This window comes from Scardinius erythrophthalmus (assembly GCF_964197995.2).
Source record: "Scardinius erythrophthalmus genome assembly, chromosome: 25".
Lineage (NCBI taxonomy): Eukaryota > Metazoa > Chordata > Actinopteri > Cypriniformes > Leuciscidae > Scardinius > Scardinius erythrophthalmus.
In genome coordinates, this window is record NC_138245.1 from 7,723,030 (window position 1) to 7,748,365 (window position 25,336).

Genomic DNA, 25,336 nt, shown 5'->3' on the forward strand with positions numbered 1-25,336 from the left:
AGGCGAGGCGACCCACAGTCAGCTGACCCGAATCATGTGATCCAACATGTCGCACGCGGAACTAAACAGTTTCCTCCCATAGTTTCCTCCTGTGGTAGAGTTTGGGCTCATTGTTTTATATGTACTGTATGACTGACTGACGGTCGATGATATGTAGTTAATCTGAGTTGTGTCTTTCAAACACTACTGGACGTGTTAAAATTATTTACGCTTTACATTTAATGAGAGCGCATGACTGAACAGTAATAATTACACTCGTGTAAGATTATAAAAGCAATGTCAAGATGATACACACTGTATTATTTTTTCTCCTAACGCTTTCTGTCTGTGCGCATACAGCGTTTGATGGTGAGTATGTTTTAAATACAAAAATAAGATATTACACAAGGGGAAACAAAGAAGTTATTATCACTTTATTTACAGATGCAGAAGTGACCATCAAAGCGCCAGCAATTGTGAATCTACAGGAAAAATCCCCTGGAAACATCAACATAACACTAAGGTATGCTATGTGTATTAACTCTAATATCACTGAGTAAATGTGTGTTTTGGGAAATCATTTAAATTTGGCTTCTCATGTGTTTGCATTTACAGTTCATCGTTAAACACATCTGTAACCGTTTATTTCAATATCACATATTCGTCAAAAAATATCTCTTCAATAATTCAGCTGCCTGATGAGGTATGTGCACTTTTTTCTATTATATTTTTAATACAAATTACCCTTCTGTTTTAATCATATTCAAAATTTGCTGTTGAATACAAAGATTATGTTATTACAGTTCACTCAGATAGGAACTAGTAAATTATTTTAGTTAATCCTTTATTTTGTCCATGTTCAAGCAAAATACTGTTTTCTATGGAAGCCTGTTTCCAAGGTAATTGCGACATTTTTATCTGACAATTCTGACCTTTTTGCTCAGAATTAAGAGATATAAACTCGCAGTTGTAACAAAATGTCAGAATTGTGAGACGACATTTTCCTCTCAAAATTGGACTTTATAACTCGCAATTACAAGTTTATATCTTGCAATTCTGAAAAAATAGAAAAGAAAGAATTGAGAGAGAAAAAGTTTATTCCATGACAGAAACAAGCTTCCATAGTTTTTTGTGCCAGTTTACAAATACAGTAAAGTTGCTTTTCTACTGCATATTATATTTTGACGCCTGCTTTAATATGGAATATGTAAAATTCTGGATTGGAGCTCTTTTATTACATCTTTAGATTGATAAAATAAGGCATCATATATGTCATAACAAAGTCATTTTCAGTATAAAAATCTCTTTGTCTGTGCCATCCATGTCCAATATATCCATTAAATCATAATCTAATAATCCTGTATGTTTCTATCTGATTTATACATGAATAATCACATTAACTTGAAACAACTGAATCTATGTTTGTCCTCCGTCTTCTCGCACAGGTTGTTGTGCCAGCAGGAAACACGTCTGTATCTTTTGAAGTGCAGACAAAAGGGGTTGGTCAGTTGACCGCTTACCTTTACAGCAATGACACTCGCATAAAAAGGTGTGTTGTAAGCAAAATTCTCTTAATCTGTCACCAATTTAACATAGCACTGGATGAAAATGAAACCAGGGATCTTCTCCTACAGCTTCCTATTGGTTTCTCAAGAACTCTTCAGCATACATTTTGTTCAACACATGGGCATTCTTTATAAAGTTTTAATTTTTTCCAATACTGTTATTTTTTGCTGTCAGTTACAGTATGAAGTAACACGAGTGGATGGACTATAACCAGTTTTAGAGACATTTGCATCAGCTCCTTGCAAAACCAGTTCTATTTATTTAGTTAGTTCCTTAATTCAGGGGATTTCAGACTGGTGTTTGTGTGCCTTTGGGTAATAGGTGAACTGTATTTAGTGTTCATTTTGTCAGCTATTTTTAATTTAGTCTTAATCTCTTAGTCCTGTGCCGAATGTACTTTTTTAGTGAACCTAGTCCTGTTTTTGTTTAGTCAGGTTTTAGTCAACTACTTATTTTGCTCAATTTTAATCACAAAGATTGTTGTCATTTGAGAAATTATTTTTACATTTCATCAAAATGATTTCATCTATAAGCACAAATCAAGAGAATGTCGACTCATACGCATGGTTTATTTGACCTCATCTAGTTTCCTGATTTATTGTAGGCTATTTATCATATGAATTAACACACTCTCTACATTATGAAAAGTAACAGGCAAAACTAGAAACTTCTCTCAAAAAATAAAACAGTGTAATTCCTAATAGTAATTCCAAATTACATTAAAGTCCCCCTGTAGTCAATGGGTCTCATTCATGAAACACAAGCAGAATTTTTGTGTGAATCGCGTGTAAAGTGGTTCTGGCGTAAATTTTCGGATTCATTAAGATGTTCGTATTTTCCAAATGTTAGTTGGTACGAAAGAAATCTACACCTGCTCCCAGCCACGCGTAAATAGTGCGTTTAACATCCGAACGTTTTGCTCATTAATAAGGCTGCATTTTAATTCACCTTAATTGGGTTTATTTGACGGGGTTACATGTCGAACCATTTTCTTTTCACTTCTGGGACTGTTCGATTAACAGATGAAACTCCATTAACTGCATCTGTAATATGCTGCCAAGCTTCCTTTTTTTAGGACCTGATACGCCACTATGTACGCTTGAAAATAAAATGTGGCGTTTTGAATGAACTTCTGATAATAAAACTTCAATTTCTGCATCTGAGAAATTTCTCTTTTTCATTCGCTTTTGAGAAGACATGTTGAAATCTTTTGTTTGGTGTCATAATATGATGCCCATATAGTTGTCAGTCGGATTTAATGGGCGGGATTTATGGTAATTGAGAATGAGTGTGCACGCGCATCTGATTTTCGACTGATTGGAATTCATTAACACACACACACATTTCACTATCACATCTGACGTTTACAAAGTATTTGTGAATCAGGAGAAGAGTTTTCGGGAAGGTCTCTTTACGCGCAAATCACTCACATATTTACTCGTATATTTACGAATGTTTCATGAATGAGACCCAATAATTGTATTCCTTAAAACTCATCTTTGATCTCCAAAATTACATATTTATTATGATATTTTTTTAATGCCTTAAAATAGCTTGAATGTGACTGCACATCTTTGCCTCATTTAGTATATGCGGTTCTATGAATATGCAAATTAGCCCCGTCTCCACTCACTCGCAGCAGCTCAGAGATCCACTCGCTGGCGATCACACGTTTGACATCAGAAACACAGTCAGTGTTTTTGAGACTGTCTTTGGTTCACTGCAGTTTTAAAGAGAAATACTCAGTAATGGTGTTGACTTATGAATGTGTACATGCAGGGCCGGCGCGTCCAGATAGGCGAACTAGGCAATTGTCTAGAGCCCCCTGCTCTCATGAGTCATGACTGAGTGATGGGAAGTTCGGATCATTTTACTGACTCTATTGTTCGATCTCATTCATAAAAATGAACGAATCTTTATTTGAGTAATTTCGTTAATTTAAGTGTCTTTAAATGTTATACTTTTAACAGCCAAATTCCCTGATCACAATGTTGTTCACGCAATGGTGATCATATTCTGAATTAAGAAATCATTATAATGCAGTCAAAAATAATTTACAGGGAACATAATAATTACTTTACCTTCCGAGTCTTTCATTCATTTGTCAACTGACATACGTTCATGAATCAATACTTTTGAAGGAGAAAGCACACTAACAACAGAGGGGTTCGTTGTTAAAATATATTGATCCAGGGAGTATTTGCAAGGATGACACACCTTCAAGTCCACCACAGAACCAAGAGACCGCTAGCACAGCTAACGTTACCGGAATTTCTATAAAAAAAAAAAAAAAATGTTGCACACCTGGCATCCGGGATGCCGCATCCCTCTCGAAACCTCATTCGCGCTTGAATATGTTCAACACGACAAAATCTGGTAAAATACAATTAGTCTAGGTCCTGGGTAAGATTTGTGTGCGAATCATTTAGCGGAGAATATCTCAACTGTAATAGACTAATATGACCCCATAGCACAACGTGGGATGTGTGCCAAAATCTCTACCCGGGACGAAAGTCCTGAAAATGACCACAACCGGTGACACTATTATCACACTACAGGTGAATGGGACTTTTTTTTTTCTTAATAGATATCCTCATACATTTCTACCAGTTTAATCTTCATATTAAGAGAAATAATTTTTGTATTACATTTTGTCTTAAAAATAAAATAAAATATGCAAATTAGGCAATATCATTAAATATGCGTAACGTTACATATAAACTTTTGAAGCTACAGATTTTCTGAGGTGATCACAATGTTTACAAAGACCACGTAGTGTAAGAATTCTGGTTTGATATTTTTAATTGTGTTTCTGTAGATGTTCAGTGTGGATGTCGTGTGTGTGTGTGTGTGTGTGTGTGTGTGTGTGGGGGGGGGGATATTATTAATCAAGTTTTCATTTGATTAAGAAAAACAAGCATTTGATTAATATACAGACATACAACCTTGCTATTATCATTGGAATGTTAACTTTACGACAGGTTTATTCCCTGTGTTGCTAGGTAAAACTTTCACCAGAGAGTCCAGGTATTCAGTGATATGATTTTTACAACTATTGCCTCCCTTGCATTTGCAGTACTTGTAACAACGGATACCAGCTACTCGACAGGGACACCCATTCTTGTGTGCACACTTGCCACACGAGCAGGGATCTGGCAAACCTTAAGGTTTTGAGATTATAATCTCAGGGACTAATAAACTGCCCTTTCTTACAAAACCATAAGCATATGCAATTAAGATCGAGGTGGTGTCAGTAAATGGTGCTTGGACCCAAAGCTGCTGTTGATAATAGGCTCTTTGTATATGTTTTCTTGCATTAGTTTAGGTGTAAACGGTCCTCTCAAAGTCCATCTTAAAGGCATTACTATCGAACGCAGCAATGCACAGGTCGTCAAATATCTCCATGTCCGTTGATGGTTTGAGATATTTGACCAAGAATGTTTCTGCCATTTGTATTGGACTCTGTTAGACAGAGACAAAAGTTGCAAACAAAAGTTGCCTTAAGGATGGCATGTCACGTTTCTATTTTTTAACCCCCATAATCCACAGAAAAATTTAAATTATTTAATTAAATCTTATCTCACCATGTTTCCCGCTGTAGCCCAGTCCAATGAAGTATTATCTACAGTGGGGGGAACAAGTATTTGATACACTGCCGATTTTGCAGGTTTTCCTACTTACAAAGCATGTAGAGGTCTGTCATTTTTATCATAGGTACACTTCAATTGTGAGAGACGGAATCTAAAACAAAAATCCAGAAAATAGCATTGTATGATTTTTAAATAAATAATTTGCATTTTATTGCATGACATAAGTATTTGAAGAGTTCAGATGCAAAAGCCTCTAAGTGCCATCTGAAATCTTCTTCTAGAATGACCATTTTTATAAAGCTTGTATATTTAAGTTCAATAATTTCACTTAAATGGCAATGCAAATGACCTATTAATTGTCATTTAAGTGAAATTACTTAACTTAAATATACAAGATTTATAAAAATGGTCATTCTAGAAGAAAATTTCAGATGGCACTTAGAGGCTTTTGCATCTGAACTCTTCATTTGATCACCTACCAACCAGTAAGAATTCTGGTTCTCACAGACCAGTTAATTTTTCTTTAAGAAGCCCTCCTGTTCTCCACTCATTGCCTGTATTAACTGCACATGTTTGAACTCGTTACTGTATAAAAGACACCTATCCACACACTCAATCAAACAGTCTCCAACCTCTCCACAATGGCCAAGACCAGAGAGCTGTGTAAGGACATCAGGGATAAAATTGTAGACCTGCACAAGGCTGGGATGGGCTACAGGACAATAGGCAAGCAGCTTGGTGAGAATCTTCAATCAATTATTAGAAAATGGAAGAAGTTCAAGATGATGGTCAATCTCCTTCGGTCTGGGCACCATGCAAGATCTCAACTCGTGGGGCATCAATGATCATGAGGAAGGTGAGGGATCAGCCCAGAACTACACGGCAGGACCTGGTCAATGACCTGAGGAGAGCTGGGACCACAGTCTCAAAGAAAACCATTAGTAACACACTACGCCGTCATGGATTTAAATCCTACAGCGCACACAAGGTCCCCCTGCTCAAGCCAGCACAAGTCCAGGCCCGTCTGAAGTTTGCCAATGACCATCTGGATGATCCAGAGGAGCAATGGGAAAAGGTCATCTAGTCTGATGAGACAGAAATAGAGCTTTTTGGTCTAAACTCCACTCGCGGGTTTGGAGGAAGAAGGAGGAGTGGTACAACCCCAAGAACACCATCCCAACCGTGAAGCATGGAGGTGGAAACATCATTCTTTGGGGATGCTTTTCTGCAAAGGGGACAGAACAACTGCACCGTATTGAGGGGAGGATGGATGGGGCCATGTATCATTGAAGATGGGTAGTGACTGGGTCTTCCAGCATGACAACGTCCTGAAACACAGAGCCAGGGCAACTAAGGAGTGGCTCCGTAAGAAGCATCTCAAGGTCCTGGAGTGGCCTAGCAGACAGACTTTTACATGCTTTTAAGTGGGAAAACCTGCAAAAACAGCAGTGTATCAAATACTTGTTCTCCCCAGTGTATGAAACCACTGGATGGATAAGTTGTTCTCTCACTCTCTCCAGATCTTTTGGAATTTTGTAAAATAAGGTTTTAAATATGAGTAATTGGTATGTACCAACTTATCTGTTCTTTGTGAGGAATAACTTCATGACATGAAGACACTGTAACTTCATCAACTATGTGAGCAAGTTGTGATGTACTGGTGATGGCATTTTCCCCATTTTGCAAAAATAACAACAAAAACAAACACCTGTGACAGTTAACAGTTTTTTAGCCATTTGCTTTATATCAAACCAGAATGCTTACACTCTTCTATGACCTTATAATTATGGTCATTGTGATCACCTCAGAAAATCTGTAGCTTCAAAAGTTTATATGTAACGTTACGCATATTTAATGAGATATTGCCTAATTTGCATAGTTTATTTTATTTTTAAGACAAAGTGTAATACAAAAATTATTTATCTTAATATGAAGATTAAACTGGTAGAAATGTATGAGGATATCTATTAAGGAAAAAAAAAAGTCCCATTCACCTGTAGTGTGAAAATATACACTATTTAGTGTCACTGGTTGTGGTCATTTTCAGGACTTTCGTCCCGGGTAGAGATTTTGGCACACATCCCACGTTGTTCTATGGGGTCATATTAGTCTATTACAGTTGAGATATTCTCCGCTAAATGAAGTGCATACAAATCTTACCCAGGACCTCTACTAAATAGGCCTACTCTTTTTTTTTTCTCCTAGAGCCATTTTAATAGGATGGACAGTTGAAGGAACCCAACCTAATATATTTGCTTCCTCTTGGCCTACTAAAGTGTTCATACAACGGGAGTATTCTCTGGCTAGAGCAGAACAGCGGAGTGTGTGTGGACAGAAGTGCCTGATCTTGTGTTTTGGATTAAGCTGCATTGCTTTGACATTGTGGAAAATAGAATAACAGAAAAAAATGTATTAGCCTTTTTACCCGTTATTATCAATCTAAATTAATTTTGTATTTAATTTAACTTAATTTCGTTTTTCTTTATTTAAATTTCGTTTTTTCTTTATTTAAATTTCGTTTTTCTTTATTTAAATTTTGTTTTTTCTTTATTTAAATTTCATTTTTCAAATTTTGTTTTCTCTTTATTTAAATTTCGTTTTTTCTTTATTTAAATTTTGTTTTTTCTTTATTTAAATTTTGTTTTTCTTTAATTAAGTTTAGTTTTTCTTTATTTAAATCTACCCTTTACTGTGTCACTATTCTTTAGTCAGAAAAATATTAGACTACCTTAAAAGTAGCCTTGCTTAAGTTAACAGACCTGTGTGTGTGCGTTTAATAAATAAGCAAATAAGCCCTGCCCGCGTGAGGCGCTCCGCCTCCCGCTCGCGCTGTTAATTCTGAACGTGTTGCGTCTTGCGTGTCCATCTATATTGTACCAGATGCGACACTGCACTCCCTTGTGAAGTTGATTGGATGAACGGTTCTCGAAATAATCAAAATGCAAACAGACAGACATAGAGATTCCTGCCTTATTAGAGAGGAGAATATGTTCAGCCCCCTCTTACCGAAGCTTCAAATATTCGATGTTCATTACTACCGAAGCTTCGAAGCTCAAAAAATGGTATTCAGACCCGCCCTAGGGGGCGGCACAATTGTTTTTCGCCTAGAGCGGCAGAAGTGCACGTGCCGGCCCTGTGTACATGGTTTGTCTTAAAGCACATTAACACCACATAGATATGTAAACAACATTAAAAACTTGATTTTCACCACAGGGGGACATTCATATTTTTCTATAACCCCCCCCCCCCCCGCCCCAGCAAAACAGTCTGTAATATTTTGTTTTTTACAAAAACAAAGAGAGATTTGGGTAAAGTTTTTATTTTGTTACTACATTTTAGTCTCGTCTTTTTTCATCAGTGATATTCCCTGTTGATATTGTCGCATCATTTAATGACATTAGTGTCGTCTCGTGATCGTCTCGGTCATAAAAAAGGTCATCGACAAACATAGATTTCGTTAATCAAATTAACACTAGTGCTATACAAATAAATTTACATTGAATTGAAAACGTTTCTATAATATTCGAATTCTGAACAGCAAAAAATAAATAAATAAAAAATTTTGTGAGGGAAAAAAGTGCTGTTGTGCTGTATTTCCTAATTTTGTTTTGGAAGTCTCCTACAATAGGTTTACATGCATCGAATGTCAAAAACTCTAGCCAGGTTTCTCTTTAGGAGAATCTCCAAGTTTCTCTCTATAAACTCCTCCTTTCTGAGAGCTTATTCTGCTCTGATTGGCCAGACGGGCCAGTTTGTTGCGATTGGTCCACTGCTTGCAGTGTATGTTGTGCACACAGTGTTACATCAGTAACGATGGCCTTAGTTTTACCATATCAGATCCATCCCGAGACCACATCCTTTGGAAGAGCATGACTGCATAGCTCCATTTATTGTGATCTTTAAAACTTTGCAGACCTTTTGCTTTTACAAACAGCTATAATACACACCATATGAAAGGAAATATCTGCAAAAGCATAAAATGGGCACTAGATATTTTCCAGATAATATTTTGATAATTTGTTTTGGCTTTAGTACATTGATAAATATTTTTAGCTTGAAAATAACAGCTAGCTGTGCTTCTCTTTTTCCAGCTCTGAAACACGAATCAGATTCTTGATTGTCAGAAGCAACGTCCTTTTCATCATCAACCAAATCATTGGCTGGATCTACTTCCTGGCCTGGTCCGTGTCGTTCTACCCACAGGCATTCGAGAACTGGAAACGACGAAGGTACAAGTTTATCTTTGAGATTTAAGGATTTAGACTTAATGAAAATATGATGAATAACGTGTGTTTTGTTTCATACAGTGTGGTTGGCCTCAATTTCGATTTCCTCGCTCTCAACTTGACTGGATTCATTGCTTACAGTGTGTTCAACGTTGGTCTATTCTGGGTGCCTTATATACAGGTGCATGCAAATTGACAGCTTTCAGGTTTTCAAATTTATTTGTAAAAAATTACACGTTTAAATAATAATGTTTTTGTTAAAAAAAAAATGACACGTTTAAATAATAATGTTTAAAGGTCTAATTTAGTGCTAGTTGTACTAAAGCGGTATACTGGCTTTAGCTATTGTCTGATTGTTTACTAGCAGTTTTTTAATGGAGATGATAAATGGTGCATCTACAGGAGGAGTTCTTGAAGAAAGATCCGAATGGAGTCATTCCTGTCGATGCCAATGACGTCTTCTTCAGTCTCCATGCAGTAGTTCTCACTCTCATCTATATTTGCCAGTGTGCCATCTATGAGGTAAACATTGAAACACTAATGTGAAAATATTAATATTAAAAATATATTATTTTACACACACATATACATGAGAAGTCTGCACGGGCTTTAAACTGAATCCCGAACCCGGCCCGTACCTGTGATCGCTTAACCCTACCCGACCCGTCCGGTACAGTTACATTTTAAGCCCGAACCCGAAATCCGTTTCTGCAATATGCTGTATTTTAGAATTGCATGTAGCAATCAGTAAACAAATACATGTAAACACGCACAGTTTCATCAAGACACAGCAGTCCGCACACCAGAGGAAAATGAAAGGTTATCAAAGTTATGAAACTTTGCAGGGTGAACAGGTGTAACAGTCACATAAATTCCTCTTGAACTCAAACGTCAAAACAAAGTTCGCTCAGTGTTGACTGTAACGGGAAAACACCTGGACATCTTCCATGTTGTGATTTGCTTGCCGTCTGCTGGGTTGTGACCAAAAGAATGTGCGAGAGCACACAGGCAAAACACAACACAGCAGACAGACCGCAAACCTATGTACATACATATATGTAAATATAGCGTTTTTCTTTAGTTACAAGCATGAACCCGAAGCTATTTATAAAACATTAACCCAGCCTGAAACTCTATCTATCTACAGTGCTATGCACAAGTTTAGACACCCATGCTAAAGTTGACTAAAAAGAGGCATAAAAAATCATCTTTTGGAAATTGAACTTAATGCCTTAATTTAAAAAATTAGGAAAAATCCAACCTTTAAGGACACCAATTTTCTTTGTGAATGAATAATGTATCGTAAATAAATAAATGTTCTTCCTTAAAATACAGGGTGCATAAGTTTGGACACCCCTATGATAAATTCCCATAGAGGCAGGCAGATTTTTATTTTTAAGTATTTAAAAAAAAAATTTTTTTAGGATACTATGCATCCTGATAAAGTTCCCTTGGCCTTTGGGATTAAAATAGCCCCACATCATCACATAGCCTTCACCATACCTAGAGATTGGCATGGGGTACTTTACATAAGATCATCTCTCATTGCAAATCAAACTAGCTATTAGGCTAACTGAAATAAAACCATGCCAATCTCTAGGTACGGTGAAGGCTATGTGATGATGTGGGGCTATTTTAATTCCAAAGGCCAAGGGAACTTTATCAGGATGCATAGTATCCTGGATCCATGAAGTAACTGGCCTTTAAAAATAAAAATCTGCCTGCCTCTATGGGAATTTAACATAGGGGTGTCCAAACTTATGCACCATGTATTTTAAGGAAGAACATTTATTTATTTACGATACATTATTCATTCACAAAGAAAATTGGTGTCCTTAAAGGTTGGATTTTTCCTAATTTTTTAAATTAAGGCATTAAGTTCAGTTTCCAAAAGATGATTTTTTATTCCTCTTTTTAGTCAGCCATAGTATGGGTGTCTAAATTTATGCATAGCACTGTATCTATCTATCTATCTATCTATCTATCTATCTATCTATCTATCTATCTATCTATCTATCTATCTATCTATCTATCTATCTATCTATCTATCTATCTATCTATCTATCTATCTATCTATCTATCTATCTATCTATCTATCTATCTATCTATCTATCTATCTATCTATCTATCTATCTATCTATCTATCTATCATCTATCTATCTATCTATCTATCTATCTATCTATCTATCTATCTATCTATCTATCTATCTATCTATCTATCTATCTATCTATCTATCTATCTATCTATCTATCTATCTATCTATCTATCTATCTATCTATCTATCTATCTATCTGCTTAAAAGTTTGGGGTCAGTCTTTTTTTCAAAAAGGTAATTCTTTTATTTAGCAGGGATGCACTCACTCAATACAGAAATGACAATACATATTTTTACATTATACAAAAATATATATTGTAAATAAATTCTGTTCTTTTGAACTTTCTATTTATCAAAGAATTCTGAAAAATGTTGTCGCATTATTACACAGAAAAATTATTTGGAAGCACATATGTTTTCAACTGATGATAATAATAAATGTTTCTTGAGCAGCATATTAGAATAATTTCTGAAGGATCATGTGACACTGATGATGCTGACAATTCAACAGGAATAAATTACATTTTAAAACATATTAAAAAGGAAAAGTTGTTCTAATAATAAAAAAATATTTCACAATGTTATTGTTTTTGCAGTATTTTTTTTAATCAAATAAATGCAGTCTTCTTTCTAAAACATTAAAATATCTTACTGACCCCGAATTTTTAAATGGTATAGTATTCAATTTTTGACAAGTAATAATTACTAAAATGAGTAGTTTTTGTATTATAAATAATCACAATTAAAAAAAAAAAGTTAAGAGAGTGAAACTGCATTGCTTCTTAAACTGTTCTTAATCTTTTTTATTTAGAGAGGTGGGCAAAAGGTTTCCAAAGTGGCCATTGGGTTATTAGTGATTGGCTGGACCTTTGCGTTCGTCTCCCTGTTCGTTGCTGTGGCACAGAGGATCTCCTGGCTGGATTATCTGTACTATTTCTCTTACATTAAACTGGGTGTCACGCTTGTAAAGTACATCCCTCAGGTACAACTCCAAAAACAACACTTCATTATGTTCAATGTCAAATCTCATTTAGTTGGAAACATTCAGTGTGCTCTGTTCAGTCATGAGAAACATGAGAATCAATCCTGCATGACATCATGTTTGATTATTCACATGTGTGAAAGACATTTGAGAGCCGTGGTGGATTTGTATTTAGTAAAATGTCAGTTTGTAATATCATAAGGGTGGGTAAATGAGGACAGTTGAGTGAACTATCCCGTTAAAACTGATGGCTACTTATAGACCAGTGCAGTAGATTTTGTTTTGAAGCAGTTCACTGCAATGCTAAACATAGATTTCACACTTCTCCTTTTTTAACAGAATTGTACACTTGCCTGTACTTGTGGCTTGTAACAGTAGATTGAGAAAGAGTTTCCAATGAATCAGGACATTAGAAGGGTTACTTCTAAGAAAGTGTACCTATCTGTGTCCTGAAGTGTAGAATGTTTGATTTCGATAGAATTTGATTGTACATTGGAGTAATTGGTGTAACATATTTAGGGCTAAATCTTAGAAAATATACATTTTTGGGTCAAATTTGATTAATAGGAACTGTATTAGAATATATACTTTTTTCCCCCTATGAATCAAATTTGATCCAAAATTAATATTTTATATACACAGTATAAAGATCAACAGTATGTAACTTTGCTTCCTATAAATAATATATAGTGATTTATAGGAAGCAAAGTTACATACTGTTGATCTTTTAATTACTGAAACTAATTAACACTGCTATCAATCAAATGAAATCAGTATCAACAAAATTCATCTTACTAATAGTCTTAAAATGGCCAGTTAATATAATTGGGAAAAAGACCACTCTTGCTCTAGTGATGCTTAATTATATTAGGTTATAAAAATAAAAATAAACTCATACGGGGCAATACTAAGGTGTCATTTCAGACCTTGCATGATGCTATTTTATGCCAATGACAAACTAGCTTGCTTAATGGAGTGCTATTGCCTAAATTATTGCCTATATTGAGATGAAATATATATAATATACTGTATTCAAATATGGATCAATTGCATTAAAAACAAAACTTGATTGTTTACATATTCTAGACATTTCCACAAATATTCAAAAATATGTGGTATTTCTTTAGCATATTCTTTATTGAAAACAGGTTCAAATATTTTAGATAACATATTTTGCACTTACAGTAAATAATTGTGAATTACTTTTCAGGCGTACATGAACTACCGCAGGCAGAGCACAAAGGGATGGAGTATCGGGAACGTGCTGTTGGACTTCACAGGGGGCAGTTTCAGTTTGATTCAGATGTTCCTTCAGGCCTATAACAACGGTGAGACCACAAAACACTTTCATTTCCTATACGAAACACTTCAGTGAAGTTAGAATGCACTCAAATAATTGTTTTAATTTATGTTTCCTTGACAGATAAATGGAAGTTTATATTTGGAGACCCCACAAAGTTTGGACTGGGTGTGTTCTCCATATTCTTTGACATTCTTTTCATAATACAGCATTATTGTCTGTATAGAAACAGAGAGCCACTGTATCATGATTTAGATGCTCAGAGTGATGACCAAACTGATGTTAAAACATGACGATAACATGAAGATTTTATATGGATTTTTATGTCTTTTTGTACACTCTAATCTAAGTGTGAACCATCTATTAAAGGGAATGTGTATCTTACTCCAAAATATGCAAAATAGCACTTGTTTCATATGGTTTAGTCTATATATTTATAAATCATTTTTCTTATTCCAATAAATTGATGCTCAGGTAAACTATTGGAACTGGTACTGTAATGAAATGAATGCAACACAATGTAAGCAGGTTTGTGCTGGTTGTTGTCTATATTTCATGTTTCACACTGTCATCTGGTGGCTGTAAGATAAACTACATGAGACAAATCTTCAGTAATGCAATCTGACTATGGTGTTACTTAAGTTTTGTTCTTCTCTCATATTTTTTAGTCTGTAAACTGTGTGTCCCGGTAGCAGAACATACAGTTAACAGGCTACTGTACATTAAAACCTGTTTGGAGACTTAATTTTTGTGATATCATCAACTTTTGAAACAAAAAAGTTGCAAAAAAAAAATACAATTCTGTCATTGCTTACTCACACTCAAGTCGTTCCTATAAGACCTTAGATCATCTTCCGAACACAAATGAAGATTTTTTTTTTATAAAATCTGAGTGTTCCTCCATTGACAGTCTATGCAATTACCACTTTGACGCTTAAAAAAAGTTCATAAACCAATCCATATGAATTGAGTGGTCTGAAGAGACTCGATTGCTTTATATGATGAACAGATTGAATTTAGGCTTTTATTCACATATGAACATTCATCAACTCAAAGTTCAATCAGTTGTGGTAAACAGAAACTCAAGCATGTTCTCTTGACCTGCGAGAACCAGTGAGGTTCATTGTCATGTTACGCAGCACGTTTGAGCTTTAGCAAGAACCAATGAGGTTCTGTTTATGTTCGCTGATCAATGCCTAAATTAAATCTGTTCATCATTTAAAGTGATCAAGTCTCTTCAGAAAATTTGGACTAAACCGTTCAATTCTTATGAATTATTTTTATCTCTTGAACGTTTTGCAACATCAAAGTGGTAGTTGCGTAGCTGTCAATGGAGGGACAGACAGCTCAGATTTCATCAAAAAGATCTTCATTTGTGTTCTGAAGATGAACGAAAGTCTTACAGGTTTGGAATAACATTAGGGTGAGTAATCAATGACAGAATTTTCATTTTTTGGTGAACTTACCCTTTAAACAAATGGTTATGATTTTTCAAATAAATAGACTGATATTATTTTGTAAAATACACATTGTGTATACAATCTTTTTTTTTTTTTTAGTTCAGTATATTTGCTTTACAGTAAACTTATACTTTTATAACTTTCGAAGTTATTCACTTGCAATAATCTGAGGGTCTTCTTTAAAAAGAGACCAACTTTATGTCTGTATTCCAAAGCATTCATGAACTATTTAAGATCGATGCTCAAAAAGGGGAGTGATAGTTAACAGGTTAAAATAAAATAAAATAAAACAACATTATAATTCTTTAGTAGGCTAATATCGTTCCTCTACTCTGCAAACGCGCGCCAGATCTGAGCTCAGTGCAGCAGCTCACGCTCTCTGCGTCACTGTTGAGCGCAAGGGATTATGGTTAGACAGCCGGAAGTAAGATGGCGGAGGTGACAGACGAGGGTAAGAGGTGTTTGTGTCTTAAATACCTGTTTATCTTTTGCCATACCCGTTTATTAATTATAATGAGTCATGGTATGATGTCTTAGACTGTTTGGAGTTGAGAGATCGAGTGCTTGCTTAATGTTGTTGATTTAATTACGCATTTTTTTCGTAGCATTTTAAACGTACCGGCCTCAGTAAGAGACATAACTGATGTTTACATACATTTGTGTTAATTCATATTCTCTTTCAGAAGAGTTTTAATTATGTCCAGGTACTGTATATTTGTTTCTGTTTATACAGGCATGTACATATCTGCTATTTCCACCAATTGTAAACTGGTTGTCGCTGTAAATGCGTGTATTGCAGTTATTTCTGTCTGCGGGTTTCTGGTAGTTTGTGGCAGTAGTTGATGTGTCAGTTTCAACACGTTTTAAATCAAACGTCGTTTGAGTAAGAGGCATTAAGAGGAATTACGGTGTGCTCTTTTTCCAGCCTAGAAAGTCAACTGTGATGTGTAGTGAGTTTAGGTGCTGTTTTGGATGCCAGTACAGCAAATACAATTTAATTTAATTAAAGTTTATCTGAAACTAGTATATTAATGTAGCCTTTTTGATATTTGAAAAACAACACAGTTGTAGCTAGCCACCAATCAATTCCCCATGGAAAAAATAAAGTTCCTCCCTACATTTTTTTCTTGTTTGAGAAGCCATTTCATTTGGAATATATATCACAATAGGGAAGAAAAGATCATAAGTTTTATTTCATACTGACTTTAACAGGTCATTAAATATGCATACACTGTCAAGTCACCTTCATATCGCTTTTAACAATATAGATTGTTTCAAAGCAGCTTTACCGAGATAATAGGAAATTAAAGTAACATAGATTGGTTTGGCTTTCACAGCTCTAGAATAAAGTTATTGTCCAGCTAAAGTTAGTTTTGACTGATTCACTTCCGTTGCAAAGATCATTAGTTACTAACTTAGGGGCGGCTAACACAACACCATTCTAACAGAAACCCTCAATGCAACAACAGTGCCTGGTGGCTCGAGAACGCAAACCTTGAAATAGGTTCCAAGGTGCAACTCTTGAAAAATTAAGATTTTTTTTTTGACTGCCCCGCCCCATTTGCTCCTCCATTCCCTCCCTTTTTTTATCACTGCAAGTCATTCAAAAGAATTCTAGAATTTTAAGGATTCTATTTATTTTTTCACAGTTCTTTCTGCACCACAGTCAATGTTTGCAAGCACTTTCTGGTACTAGAACAGATTTATTTTTCTATTCAAGACTTTTCAGAGATTAGATGCAGCTTGATTTGTGAAAGGCATGTATATTTCATATAAGGACCTTCTTCTTTTTCTTTCTTTGGCTACATTTACACGGAAACGATCTGAAGAGAAAACGCAAAAGTGATCACTTTTTATTCTGCGTTTAGACGAGCGCTATGGGGGGGGGGGGAAATCTGCGTGCATATGGTGACGCAAAAGTGAGAGAAATTCAGTGTAGTATGCACTCCAGTCGGCTAGGTGGCAATGTGAAGCACTGATCGGTGCCTTCACTGTTTAGCAGACTTTTGCGTTTTTACCGTTTAGACGGAAACGCGACAGTGGAGCGTTTTTAAGATTTCCACTCTGGAGGGTGGTTTCACTTTTTTGCGTTTTTAAGCCCCAAAAACGCCGTCACCGTCTAAACGAAAGGCACATCTGATAAAATATTTTTACGTTTTCACCCGCGAGCGTTCTCGTGTAAACAGGGCCTTATATTATGCACTCATCCAGGAGGTACTCAAATATTGCTCGTCTTATCCCAGTGTTCTATCAGGTGTTCCGTCCCACTCGGCTCCTTCGGGCAGTCAAACGTGTCATGTCACTGCTGGAGAACAGTCTTTCGAATCAGCTTTGGCCGCGACTCTGGAGGACTTGGAGTTAAGTTTTTCTTTGAGAAAGAGCAAAGAACGGCACTTAAGTCATTCTTAAAAAAGGAAGATGTGTTCGTAGTTTTTCCGGCCAGATATGGCAAAAGTTGAATCTATCAACTAGCTCTGCTGTTGGGAAAACGATCGGGTTGGTTGAAGCGCTGTCCTATTGCGTGCAGAGGGAATTTGAAAGACAGCCGTTTATCCCGCCCCTCGGATTGAGCCGTGTCTATGGTGAGTTGCCAGACCCAACATCTTGATGTAGGTCTGGCTTGCCAGGCAAGCTTTTTCTAGTATCTTTGACAGAAAGGGTAGATTCGAGATCGGCCTGTAATTGACTAATTCTCTAAGATCAAGTTGCATTTTTTTAACAAGCGGTTTAATCATAGTTAGCTTATCCTAATGCGTATCCTAATGACAAATATGAATGAATGATATTAAGAAGAGGATCTATGACCTCTGGGAGCATCTCTTTCAGTAGCTGAGTCGGTATAGGGTCTAACATACATGTTGTAGATTTAGATGAGTTTAGTAAATTCTTCCTCTCCTATAGCAACGAACGAATCAATTTTTCCTCTGGGAGACTACAATGCACTGCCTGATGTGATACTGTAGTAGACGGTTGCATAGTTATAATTTTCTCCCTGATATTATCAATCTTATAAGTGAAGAAGTTCATAAAGTCATTACTGCTGTGTTGCTTGGAAACGTCTGGGGTTGAAGCTTTCTTTTTCATTAATTTAGCCACTGTTTCAAATAAATACCTAGGGTTTTGTTTATTTTCTTCTAATTAGGGCTGCACGATTATGACAAATCATAATTGTTGATTATTCCCTTGAAATTGTAATCTATTACAATTACCACGATTTACATTGATTGATGTTTTTTTGAATAGTTTGGCCATGGGACCCACATTTCCCCACGGTCATCAAGCCGCGACCCACCTTTTTAGGTATTATAATATAGGCCTATTAGGCTATAATACATTTATTTACACAAAAATTGTTGACAAACACAAGTAGGCTACTGTCCCCCTTTACTTAATATATAAATAAATTGTAAGAATATGACTAATAGGCCACTGATAAATAAACAGTACGTCTACAAGGTTAAGCTATTAAATAGCAGTCCCAAACTAGTTTTTGTTAATACAATCTTGGTATGAGCCACCACAGTCATTTAAAAATATACAAAATAACCAATAAGTGGCATTATGGGGTTATGGAAACAACAGTTACCATGGTGATACACAATACTTACAAGAACTGTTAAAGTGAGTGCAGGCAACGAGCGCAGTAAAACAACTGACAGGACATGAAATTTCGTTTTTCTGAGGTGAGAGACTTTATTTCGTATCATCAAGTTATGAAAATAACGATAGAATAATGACACTGACATATAGCCTGACAACATCTCATCTGACCGCAAATACTGAATATGGACAACGCGTTTTTTTTTCTAATTTAAAACGTAACGATGTTGCATGCTTCTAGTTTATTTTGCGCTGTGTAATGAAGCGATATACAGCGCGCTCCGTCGCATTTGCGCGTGCAATTGAAGAGTGCGCGCTACTGCAGTTTAGCGGCTGACAGGACAGGAAAGTCCGTTTTTCTGAGTTGAGAGACTTTTTATTTCACCATACAATTAGGCCTACGTCTCTGGTAGTTCCTATTGTGCTGGGTTCTCTGAAGTAGTCGTGTTCGCCTCTCACAACGTAACATGCTTTAAACACACCCATGCAGAATAAGTTTTTTTTTTTTTTTTTTTGTAGTCGCGGTTTTGAACGATTACGTAATCGTGGCATCCGTAATCGTAAGCGCGACTAGAAATTCGATTAATTGTGCAGCCCTACTTCTAATAGGGTTGAACAATAAGCAGTTCTAGCAGCTTTTAAGGCCTCTCTGTACGCAATCGTGCTCTCTTTCCATGAAATGCGAAAAAACGCTAGTTTTGTTTTCTTCCAGTTGCCTCCATTTTTCTGGCTGCTCTCTTAAGGGCCCGAGTGTACTCGTTGTACAAGGCCAGGGCTCGCAAAATTTCAAAATCGCTGGTAGTCCTTCGAGCAGGCACTCTTCAGATTTTGGTTGCCCGTAATGAATTTTACTAGCCCAAATAGAAAGAATTTTTTTTTTTATGTAGAAAATTGGTTAGGAGTGAAAACATGAATCAAAAACTTTTTCATCCTGACCTGTTTTTTTTTTTTTTTTGGTGAGGGGGCGAGTAAAACTGAAATACTGAAATTAAATATACTTTGGACTCCATAGCCAGCATTTCGCCAAAACCTGATTCAAAAGCCTACACTCAAAAATTACACAAGATATACATATCATACACATAAAAATAAATAAACATCACTAAAGTCTAATTGATACTGGAACAAAATAGTTTTTGAACATGTTCCGTTTATAACGGAGAGTTCTGTACCTCCATTATAAATGGATTATTGCCGTAAATCCATGCTCCTCTTAACAAAGTCACACACGCACACACAATGTTCGCAATGTTCTCCACTGCGCATGCAATCTCTGTCACTTAGCAACAATAAATTAAGTGAGAACGGCACTGCTTTACAAGGGGTGGAAGCACCAGTTGTCTTCCCCAAACGTCAGAACGTTCAGTTGGATGCAGGAGGGATGGAGAAATAATGACTCTTTGAAGCTTTGACACCTTTCTCTGATTGTTCCGGTACAAGATTCTAAGCATCAGGAGTTTTGAAAACAGTGTGACCTTGTGGCAGGTCAAATTTATAGCAGCCATAAAGCAGAGCGCGCAGCTCCGTCGTTCTAAAAATGTTAATTTTCTGATGGAATAATTAACATATTGAAGTGTAGCAATAAATAAAAATAATAATAATAATACCAGACTTTTTTGAGGCAAGTAAATGGTGCTCTAATAATTTTATGCTGTTTATATAGCAGAATATATGATGGTCAAGTCACCTTTATTTATGTAGCGCTTTTTATGTAATTATTTTTGTTTCAAAGCAGCTTTACAGTGATAGTGTGTTAGCACATGGATTCAGACATTCTGACACGCAAAGTAAAGCATTCATGTGAAAGTGGAGCTTTAATTTGGCATGGAGAATCATGAGAAATTGCACTGAGGATAAATCAGCATGATCAAAAACTTGCGTGGTCATATTTTTCCTTAAAATAACTAGTCAATAATGTGAATAAAGGGAGGAATTTGATTACACTATTTCAGATAACACGTCGGGCAGGCCAGTTATGCATTTTGGTAGCCCGACTGGAAAACACAATAGCCCCGGGACGTCGGGCTAGAGATTTTGCAAGCCCTGATGGCGTTGGACTATTTTCTTTAATCTTCAAGCGCAAAGGAGCAACTGTGTCTAAAGTGCTGGAAAAGAGAGAGTCAAAAGATTCTGTCGCAATATCGAGTTCTTCTAAGCTATCTGGGATGCTGAGGAGATGAAACTGATCAGGAAGATTATTGATAAAGCAATCTTTAGTGGCAGAAGTGATAGGTCTAACATTTTTGTAACACAGAGTCGACTTTGCAGCCTTGGCTAAATGAAGTTTACACGAGACTAGATAATGATCTGAGATGTCATCGCTCTGCTGCAGAATTTCAACGGCATCAACATCTATTCCATGTGATAATATTAGATCTAGAGTAATTATAACAATGAGTAGGTCCTGACACGTGTTGTCTAACTGCCAAAATGCCAATCCCAATGCATCTTTTTCGTTATCTACATGTATATTAAAATCACCAACAATTATTATTTTATCTACAGCCAGTAGTAACTCTGATAGAAAATCAGCAAATTCTTTGATAAAGTCTGTATGGTGCCCTGGTGGCCTTTATACAGTGGCCAGCACAAATCTCAAACGTGATTTATCATTTACACTAGATAGTGTTACATTAAGCACCAACACTTCAAAAGAATAATATATATAAAAAAAAACTTATCAATAATTCTGAAAATATTACTATAAATTACAGCAACACCTCCCCCTTTGCCTTTCAGACTAGGCTCGTGTTTATAACAGTAATCTTGGGGGGTGGACTCATTTAAAGTAATGTAATCGTCTGGTTTTAGCCAGGTTTCTGTCAAACACAACATGTCTAGTTTATGATCTGTATTCATATCATTAACAATAAGTGCTTTTGAAGTAAGGGATCGAATATTCAGCAGTATACGTAGTCATTTAAAATATCACAGCTGTTTGAATATAGGCTAGCCTATATATTTTTGAATGTAGCCTCTTCTGATCAATATGATGATTAATAATGACTGGATCATTGAATCAGTGAGTTTCAGATTCATGAACTAATCATTCAGGCTGTTTTTTCTATACTAGATTTACCAATTCATTAAACTCATTCACTGAAGTGCCAGCCTCATCAGCCCTGTGAAGCCCTCATCGACACGACCAGTCTGAGTTCTGACCTGTAATGTTGCCTGGATCATAATCATACACTGTTCGCTCATTGGCCAGAGGAGAACTGACCCCGACTGAGCCTGGGATCTCCCAAGGTTTTTTTCTCCATTCTGTCACCTGATGGAGTTTTGGTTCCTTGCCACTGTCGCCTTGGCTTTTGGCTTGCTTAGTTGGGGACATTTAATATTCAACAATATTATTGATTTTCCTTATTAAGGGTGGACGATGATGCAATTTTCTTCTAGAAACAAACTTTGTTGTATTATTTTCATGTTATCAATCTGAAGCTGCTTTGATACAACCTGTATTGTAAAAAGCGCTATATAAATAAAGGTGACTTGACTTGACTTTCATAGTATTAAAAAAAGTGCTATAATATTCTGAAGAAATGTACAGTCATACAAAATGTAACAACATGACAACATGTTCAGTTATGGTTGAACTGTTCTTTTAAAGTGTTTATGTTTGTAAGTTGGTAAACTGCCTTTTAACTTTTTATTATATTTAGTTTTTTTTTATTCTTGTCATTTTTTATTTATTTAATTGAACTCTCATGCTTTTGCCACCATATTTTTAGTGTTTTCTCTCTGATGGTTGGAAACCGAAGAGCTTAACTTCATCCTGAGGAGGGATCAGACAGCAGCATGGCAGATGACAACGGTGAGTTGTGTTGGCAAACGGATAAAAAGATCAAGATCTCTTCTGCAATTCTTTTGTGTTATTATTGGGACAGTCATTGCAATTTGTTCAGTAGATTTTGAACAGTCTGATTTGCGCTCTCAGAATCATTCATTCAGAGATAATGGACTGAGGCTTTAAATGGGTCAACCAGTAGATGTGTTATAGGACATTATCTCTGCAAGCCCATGGTAACAAAAATAGACAGAAATAACTGAAGCAAAAAATGTTGTCTTTGGGGTTTCAGTTTTTTAGCCCATCTGTTTCTAAAAGGTTGTAACTTTTTCCTTTGCCCTCACGAGTTGTTCTGCTCTGTTTCTGGGCTTTGTTTGATCTGTGCATATTTGTGCTCTTGTATTAATAAAGATCAGCTAAAGAATGACAGGAAAGAGGCTTTATAATTCTAAGATATTAACCCTATAAAGACATACTTTAAGGCCTCTAAATGATCAACTTAATCAAAACTTTGCCTGAAATCCTGTTGTACACAATCTACTTCATGCCTTCTGTCATCTGATTGATAATTCATGTAAGGGATAATGTACATCCAGCCAGTTGTTATCTCAGAATAAGGACCTTCACGGCTACTTGACACATAAGTAAATAATTAGACACGAAATATTGATCTGAGTTGAAATATTACAGTACTGTGATATGAAGATTGTACAAAAGTAACATATCTTTAGCAACAGTATAAAAGTGAATGGCACATAACAGCCACAAACTATCGGTTCAGTATGCGTGACAAATGCCTCCGTTTTCACAGTCCATACCACAATGCGTAAACTGTATTTTCAGATGTATCCACTTGTGAAAGCATTTTTAAAAAGCTCAGTTTTCACAGGACAAAAGTGCCGTCTCAGTGTGGACGGAAAGCCAAAATGAAAAAAAAAAAGCCTTTTCAAACGAAAACGTATTAGTGTGGACAAGGCCTAAATGTATACAATAAAATACATTTATAATCAACTTTTCTCACACTTTATCTGTTGTAGAATGTTTTAAAACAGAAAGCATTTGGTTTTGGTACAGAGTGATTGAATCATATCCACTCACACTGACTCAGACATCTTGTTTTTCATCTTGCAGAGAAACCTGCTGTTGCTCCTCCAGTGTTTGTGTTTCAGAAGGATAAAACACAAAAGGTAAGACCAGCACCAGTTCTTACTGACTCTGATCACACCTGTTTAAAACTGGCTTTAAGACACTGATTCTGTCCCCAGAGGTCAGCAGACGGATCCAGCACAGAGGATGGAGAAGGTGAGTTTAGTCTTTTTACAGTCAACAAAATCTATTATTGAAATGCTGAATTTCACAAAGAAACATATTTCATATATCAAAAATATTATTACAGTGCAAAAGATGCTAAAACGTCTTCATTTTCTTTTTGAAAAATGTTATTCCTTTTTTCCTTTTGATTTTGGGGTGGAAAATGTCTTGGAAATGTGCTTCATCCATTGAGTTGTGTATGAAGAATTCATTTATGCATGTGTCTTTTCTGGACTCCTTTTCTCCCCCAGACTCTGATAAAGAAGATGGCAGATACAGTCCTGCTGCCAAAAGAGGAAGAACATCACCATTTGCACAATTCCCACCAACTCATTCCGGTAATCCAGAGATTTACACCTGGAAAGTAATAACAGATCTTTAGTCTGGTTTCTTTGACACATTTTCTTTTCCTTTTCACAGTTTCTAAGAATAATGTTTTCATGCCATCCAGTTTCTGTCAGTCACCAACCGGAAACTCCGACTCAGAACCTGGTGAGACTTGATACAGTGTGCTACAAACTTATACCAAATCACACATTGTAAGTCAGCATGAAATGGCAGCCTGTTTTATGTTCATTATGTGACATTTATGAGTGCTGCAGGATATTCAGTGAGACATAAATGACTCAAGAGTTGATTTTATCCATTAGGAATTGATCAAAAGTGGTCTGTATTTGATCGACATAAAAAGGAAAGTTGTTTCAGAAATGGAGCTTAGTTATTAGATTTTCAAAGTTTACAAAGACAAACATTTGCACAATACATTTGCATTGGAGAAAGGAAGAAAGTGTCAGTTTTAGTTTCATGTTGACAGATCTCATTTTCTCAATTGTTTGTTTTTTTTCCACCAGAAGAGAAGACTGTGGGGTTTCGCCTGAAACCCCCGACTCTGATCCATGGTCAGGCACCGAGCACTGGTGAGTCAGTGTTCAAGCATCTGCTGTTTTGAACAGTCTGTGGATTAATGTCCATTTGTGGTGCTTTCATAAGATTGTTTATTTACAGGATTCCACAGATAGTCACCATTTGAACTTTCAGTACCAGAGACCCTCAGAGGGCCTGAGAGCTTGAGGGATGATGAGTTCACAGCAATCATTATTTGATTGATTCGTTTCAGGTGTCCCTAGCCCCAAACCCAAAGAAGCCCAGCGCAGCATTCTGCGACCTCCAGTGCTGCAGCCCCCTCCGGCCCGAACCCCCCCTCAGAACAGTGAGTACATGATGAGTATCAGCTCCAGTAGACCAGCTGAAGGAGAACTACAGCATGTAACTTGTATGTTGTTTTACCAGACACGAGCAACAGCAGTTCAAACGGAGTGAAAAACCTCTCAGATGGAGGAACAGAATGTGAACGTAACTCAGAGATGTCTGCTGCTGGCACACAGGAAAATGATGTGGCACTGGTAAGACATGACTCAAACCGCCGGTTTTACCGTATC

The 25,336-nt window shown here is 36.3% G+C and overlaps 3 protein-coding genes across 4 annotated transcripts in view; 2 read left to right on the forward strand and 1 right to left on the reverse strand.

The window, feature by feature from the left end:
* Positions 1 to 15,650, forward strand: ctns (cystinosin, lysosomal cystine transporter). Its single transcript, XM_081358007.1, has 10 exons — positions 1 to 348; positions 424 to 502; positions 595 to 682; positions 1,425 to 1,528; positions 9,227 to 9,364; positions 9,443 to 9,542; positions 9,764 to 9,883; positions 12,269 to 12,439; positions 13,650 to 13,767; positions 13,863 to 15,650. The coding sequence occupies exons 1-10, from the start codon at positions 285 to 287 to the stop codon at positions 14,030 to 14,032; spliced, it is 1,152 nt and encodes a 383-aa protein (XP_081214133.1). The 5' UTR covers positions 1 to 284; the 3' UTR covers positions 14,033 to 15,650.
* The window catches only part of pole4 (polymerase (DNA-directed), epsilon 4, accessory subunit), a 349,858-nt gene that overhangs the window by 64,236 nt on the left and 260,286 nt on the right, over positions 1 to 25,336 (reverse strand). The window lies entirely within an intron of this gene.
* Positions 15,542 to 25,336, forward strand: part of ranbp3a (RAN binding protein 3a) — a 22,628-nt gene continuing 12,833 nt past the window's right edge. The window contains exons 1-9 of the mRNA XM_081358006.1: positions 15,542 to 15,650; positions 22,531 to 22,613; positions 23,718 to 23,773; positions 23,852 to 23,888; positions 24,149 to 24,235; positions 24,318 to 24,389; positions 24,749 to 24,814; positions 25,015 to 25,107; positions 25,188 to 25,300. Of these exons, the coding sequence (XP_081214132.1) occupies positions 22,598 to 22,613; positions 23,718 to 23,773; positions 23,852 to 23,888; positions 24,149 to 24,235; positions 24,318 to 24,389; positions 24,749 to 24,814; positions 25,015 to 25,107; positions 25,188 to 25,300 (540 nt within the window). The 5' untranslated portion in view covers positions 15,542 to 15,650; positions 22,531 to 22,597. The remainder of the gene's footprint in view (positions 15,651 to 22,530; positions 22,614 to 23,717; positions 23,774 to 23,851; positions 23,889 to 24,148; positions 24,236 to 24,317; positions 24,390 to 24,748; positions 24,815 to 25,014; positions 25,108 to 25,187; positions 25,301 to 25,336) is intronic.

Coding starts and splice junctions, on each gene's coding strand:
- ctns (XM_081358007.1), top strand. CDS start 285: ATGATACACACTGTATTATTTTTTCTCCTAACGCTTTCTGTCTGTGCG. Junction 9,884..12,268: donor GCCAGTGTGCCATCTATGAG/GTAAACATTGAA, acceptor TTTTTTATTTAG/AGAGGTGGGCAAAAGGTTTC. Junction 13,768..13,862: donor CCTTCAGGCCTATAACAACG/GTGAGACCACAA, acceptor TTTCCTTGACAG/ATAAATGGAAGTTTATATTT.